The 6000-nt window shown below is 27.5% G+C and overlaps 1 protein-coding gene across 1 annotated transcript in view; it reads right to left on the bottom strand.

Moving 5' to 3' along the window:
* Positions 1-953: 953 nt before the first annotated feature.
* LOC107443645 (zinc finger protein 672) overlaps positions 954-6000 on the bottom strand; it is a 91618-nt gene continuing 86571 nt past the window's right edge. Inside the window, exon 8 of the mRNA XM_021146422.3 lies at positions 954-3138. Within this exon, the coding sequence (XP_021002081.1) occupies positions 2756-3138 (383 nt within the window). The 3' untranslated portion in view covers positions 954-2755. The remainder of the gene's footprint in view (positions 3139-6000) is intronic.

The following is a 6000-nucleotide window of genomic DNA, read 5'->3' as shown; positions in this document are numbered from 1 at the left end:
ATCTCACCCACCAAGGAAGTTTTGTTTGAGAGATTATTAAATCAATTTAAAAGAAATAAATTAAATATTAATATTCTGTACTGTTCCAGAATACAATTAATTCGAATTTAACATTAGAAAAAAATCTTGTTTAAATGTGCACCATAATATGCTGAACAAACAAGTTTGGAAATTCAGTAATTACTTAGAAAACTTTATTAAATAGTGTAATAAAAATTTAATTTAAATGTAAATTAACCGCATACTCGATTTCGGTACTTATTTTAAGGATTTGGGAAAATGATTGATTCTGCTATTTACAAGATGATTAGTATTTCAAACAAGTTTGATTTTGGTACATATTTTTAAAATTTTAAGATATTATTGATTTTTTGAAATTTTGGGCACATGAGATTTTGATACAATTATTTGAAAAGTTCAAGGCCATGATTGACTGTGGTACTTATTTTAGGAAATTTTGTTGTTGTTGTTGTTTCTAGTGACTCTTGGACAATCCAAGCTCAGCAACCATTGGACGTTTTGCGAATTAAGTCACGCCCTCTATTTAACAAGAGAACAACGCAAGTGTAAAAGTACGTCTTGAACCAAAATGTCAGGGAACCGCTCATTTGTCAATTCCTGAATTCATGTTTTAATTTAGACATGGATCATACGGGGAGAGAAATTTTCTCCTGATACCTGTTACCATGGCATTCCTCAGTAACCGACAACAAAACTTCAATTCCACAGATTTCACGAGCATATATTCAGTGGGTCTTAGCAGAATCGAGGACTGAACCCCGATTCCTTCCGACAGGGAATTTTGTGACATGATTAATTTTCGTTGTGTGATAGGATTGATTTTTCGGTATTTGGGTCAAAATAATGAAGTCTGTCTCAGCTGAGTTTTCATCTTGAAGGAAAAATTAATTATATAGCAAATAAACTACAACAGTAAAGTAATAAATCTATAATTAGATAAAATAGCATCTTTATTTTAATTTTTGGATACTAAAAACAGCAAAAATAAGTAATACAGTTTTAAAAATGTGGCACTGACTAGACACAAATGATATATTACTGTTGTGAAGAATATACCAAGAAAATATTTTACATTTAACAGATGAAATTTTGATTTTTCTTTAACAAACACCAAATTCAACATCACCATATAAAACAGTAAACCAAATTATACAATTCAAAATCATTTCTCAAACATAATTACAAACAAATAATGAAATATTTAACAAATGCAATAAATTTGCATCATAAATTTTTAAATGAATGATTTACATTTTGATTTTTGTTGCTCAATGGACGGAAGAAAGTTTGCTCAATGTTTTGATTCCACAAAAATGACCAAACTGCTCACAGAGATTTACATTAAGTAAAACACGCATTCGCAAAGTGTAAAAGTTGTATAAAAATAGATGGCACAGTTTTCTTTGTACAAATGAAGTAAAGAGATCGTACAAAATATTTTTTTTCTTTTTACGTACAAAAAGAAAAGGCACATTTTGTAAAGAACATATTTGTCTTTAGCAAATGTCATAAAAATATTCCAAAAATGATATTTAGCACTAGAATTTGTTTAACAATTATGTATTTTCAAAACAATTAATTGAATTTTTAACAAATATACTGATGTGAAGATGAATAATCTTTTCATTTTCTCTATAAGGGCCAAACATGTTTAACAATATATCCAGTGAAAATACGTCCACAAATCCGATAATAAAATATCATTTTAACAATTATCAAGAGATTAACAATATATTACTTTAACAAGAAAGACGCATTTGAATTGTATGACATAATTTCATTATTTTGATTTAATCTCTTTGTTTGATTTAACATTTTGATCGAAATTTGATTTTCGTTCTGATATGATAATTGGTTTAATATCATAATTTCACTGGTTAAGTTTGAATAACCTGTAAAAATATTTCCTAACAAAAATATATCTATATACAAAAAGGTTAAGAGTGTATAATTTTTACAGTGACTGTTACAGCTATTTTGAATATTTTTCTATTCTGATATAAAATTTTTGCTTAATCTCTTCATTTTGATTTGATATAATTGCTGTTATTTTAGTATGATTTATTATAGCAATGTTTAATTAAATTTTCATTTTAATTTCCAGTGGAAGTTTGATATCCCTAGTTAAGTTTAAAATTTTCATTCTATTTTACCTTTAAGATCTATGAGAAATAATGAAAAATGCAGTTAATTTAATCCCATGAAAATATTTAAATTAATAAGATCATAACAAGGCTTTATTTTAAATTGATCTTACTTTATTCAGATTACCATTTTGATACTTTATTAATATTCGTTTTAAAAAAAATAATTGATTTCGCCTGCAATTTTTCCAGAGAGAACTATGTACTTTTCACATAAAATAGGCTAAAAAGAACGTAATAAAATTTATAGTGAAATAAATATTACATTGAAATTTGATTTTCGCCCATCTTCAAAAATTACATACTAGGAAACAACATAATTAAAAATGGAATGATAATGATTTTTTTACGTTGTCTTTAAGCAAAGACTAACATAAAATAAAAACTAGTATTTACACATTTCATAAAACAATCATCTAATATTTACTACACCCCTCCAGTCAAAAAAAAGTGAGTTCTAAGAGTACAAGTGTACATCAAAATAAGTGCGCTGTAGATATGTGCTTGAGTTTTACAGTCCATACAAGACACTAGTCCATAAAAAAACATCGTAATCACAATTTTTATAATTTTCCCCCTGATACTTTGGTTCAGTTTCTTTGAGAAATCACCGGTAGCCCTTCCAAAAACCGAAGAGCTGATAATGACGGTGGTATCATACCACCAGCTTCGCGATATCTTAGCATGACTTCATCTAGCATGCCAAGTAGCATTGGCGGCGGAGGTGTGGGTGAAGTGGTAGCTAAATCTGGTGATCTCTCCCGTTTGATGGAACTCACAGTTTCTGTTGGAGATTCTGCAGTTGGTGACCTGGTTGAGTCTCTATCATCTTCCCTGGTAGGGCTTTCGAATTTCTTTGTTAATGCTATCCCGTTGCTATTTTGGTAGCATGGTTGGCAATATCCGTGAGTCAATTTTTTAGCAGCGGATGGAAAACCTTTGCCACATTGTGTGCATTTTTCTTGTTGTTCACCTAATGAAAAAAAAAAGGAAATTATAAAAAACATGTTACACAAATTTCATGTAGATAATTAAACTAAGTATTATATAGATCAAACTAAATACCCGTATTCTGTACGGGATGAAAAAAAAAAGACGTAAGTAATCAATAAATCATAACTGAACTATACTACGGACTCATACTCAAAACTGACAGGCATGTACCATCACAGTAATTAAAACAATACTAGTTTCACATTTTTTATTTATCTGTTATAAATTTTTCTGCTTGCCAGTGGCTTTGCGTTATTAGATTAAGCTAAACGCGTTTGCAATTGTTCAATCCATACAAAATAATGGTTAACTCCATTTAATAATATTTTGCATTATGTTGTTTGAAGTCAATTCATAATTGCCAAAATTTACCTCGATCAAGCAATTTTTTTCGGGTATTTATCCCTTTCGAATGCCCGAAAAAAACCACTTCTACAGTATCTCTATTAAAACTACACATTATTGGTTCAATTTTAATATGTACCAAATCTACTAATTATATTTATAAGTATTTTTAAAAGAATTAAATTAACTTCGATTACCGTAATACATCATTGGTGTCAACAATATCATTGGTGATTTTTTAGCTTCTCCAGGACGAAATAAATTGGTACCATTTATGCTTAAATTTAGCTAGTTTTTTTTTTATTCAGTTGGAAAATACTATCAAAATTAATTGGGCACCATATATATCAATAGTAAATGGTGATTTACTGCGCTTTTTTGACTTTTAAGAAAAAAAAGAAGATAAAAAGAACTAAATTAAATTATGAAATGACTAAATAAAAATCAATGTATTAATTATAAAAGTTGATTCAAATTATCTTTATTATCTTTAAACTCGTATCAATTTTAATGGAGATTGAATCTATGTGAGTGAAAAGCTTTTCAAAATTCAGTTTTAGCACTTATGCAAAAAAATCTCACCGCAAAATATAACAATCCATCACTGGTGAAAAATAATAGCTACATTTGAATAAAAAAATAATGTAAAACATTTCGGTCCTACCTTGTTTAAAAAATGAGGAAAAAATCGTACAAGGGTTCTACAAAATATAGATCAAGGTTGGTTATGGCCCTATCTGTGCCAGCCTGTGAGATGTTCCGTTTTTTTGTTCGATTTTTATCATGTTACATGTTAAAGGAGCGCCTACAAGATGTTTATTTGATGATATGACATTGACTCGTCACAGTACACGCCTTTCTTAAACGAGAAAAAAAATGCGTCAAGAATATTAATTGAGAAAATAAAAAATGCCTTCATAGTCTTTTCATTGCTGTTACTGAGCCTGAAATCGATGTAAAAGAATGCCGATTGATTGATTAGATGCAATTTTTCTTTCATAGATCAGAAAAAAATAGGTTGGAATACTAATTTTTAAAAAAAATATATGTATGGGGCTATTATTTTAAATTTTTTTTTGCGAATTAAACGTTTAATTTCATAACCAGCTCGAATTTCCAAACCAGCTCATGTTCAAAATTTAGCAATGTGATAAAGCACAAATAAACCATACATTTATGTTTTTTTCCACGGTTTCTCTTGCGTTAATCATAGATAGGAAAGTTACGAATTTTTCACTTGGGTAGCTGAATCTCGTTTCGTTAATTTTAACGAAAAGGGGCCGTATAAATAATGCGTGAGCACCTATAGGGGAAGGGGTTTGTGATATACATATTTTCGTTGACGAAAAGGAAAGATAGAGAATAAGCAGTGGTTACGTAAGATAATAAAATCCTATTATTTTTCATCGATTTTTTTTTATTTTTATTACAAAATATGGGAAAAATGCAATTTGAAATTTTTGAAAAAGTGAAATTTGGGGAAAGAAAATACTGGAAAAAATCTCTTCAAGGAGTTTTAAATTTTATAAAATAAATTTAAAAGTAAATTTTGTTCTGATCAAAATTAAATTTTAATATGAATTTTCCCCAAAAATTCTTAAAATTTGACTACTTTAGTAAAAATAAAAGTTCAAGCAGAAAATAAGGGGATGGAGTACATTTTAGTAACCCTAGTCCAATGGATTCATTAACGACCGAAATTAGTTACTATCTATTTCCAAATTGGTTACCTTTTTTCCTGCGCCAGATTTTAATTGTATATAAGCATAAGAAATCTTATTTATCAAAAAATAGAATAAGATAAAATAAAGAAAATAGTAAAGTCAAACGCTTTTCTAGAATAAACCTCTATCTCTCTATTGACACAGCATATTCTATGTTGCGTTTTTAGAATATATTGCTATTTCCGAATAAATAGTATAAATATAATATTTTTTTATACAATAAAATCTGAATCTCTGTATTAAAATGAAAATTGCACATTAAGTTTGTGGAACAAATTACTATTTCTAAATATTTATTATAAGCATAATATTTTTTTTCTAAAATAATCTATTAATAAAATATTTTTATGCCAATCTCTTCATTAATTGAGCAAATTTTAAGTTGTATTATTCGAATAAATTACTATTTCTGGATATTTATTATAAATATAATATTTTTGCATATAATAAATCTAAATTTCTTCTACTACAGAACAAATTTTTATTTTCATTGTTACAATAATTATAAATATTTGTAAAATATAATGTATTTTATAGTATAGTATTTATATTAACAGAACAAAAATGTAATCGGTGTTATAAGAATTGATTACTCTTTCTGAATATTTATAATTAAGATTTTTTTTACAAATAGTGAAATCTGAATCTCTGTTATAGCAGACCAAATTGAAAGTTTTATTTTCAGATTAAAATACTATTTCTGAGCATTGATTATGAATACAATATTTTTCATAATTTTTAATCCACTGTATTTACCGTGCAAAATGTAATAT

This window comes from Parasteatoda tepidariorum, chromosome 5, assembly GCF_043381705.1.
Source record: "Parasteatoda tepidariorum isolate YZ-2023 chromosome 5, CAS_Ptep_4.0, whole genome shotgun sequence".
NCBI classification, from domain to species: Eukaryota; Metazoa; Arthropoda; class Arachnida; order Araneae; family Theridiidae; genus Parasteatoda; species Parasteatoda tepidariorum.
This window is presented reverse-complemented; position numbering and strand designations above follow the sequence as displayed.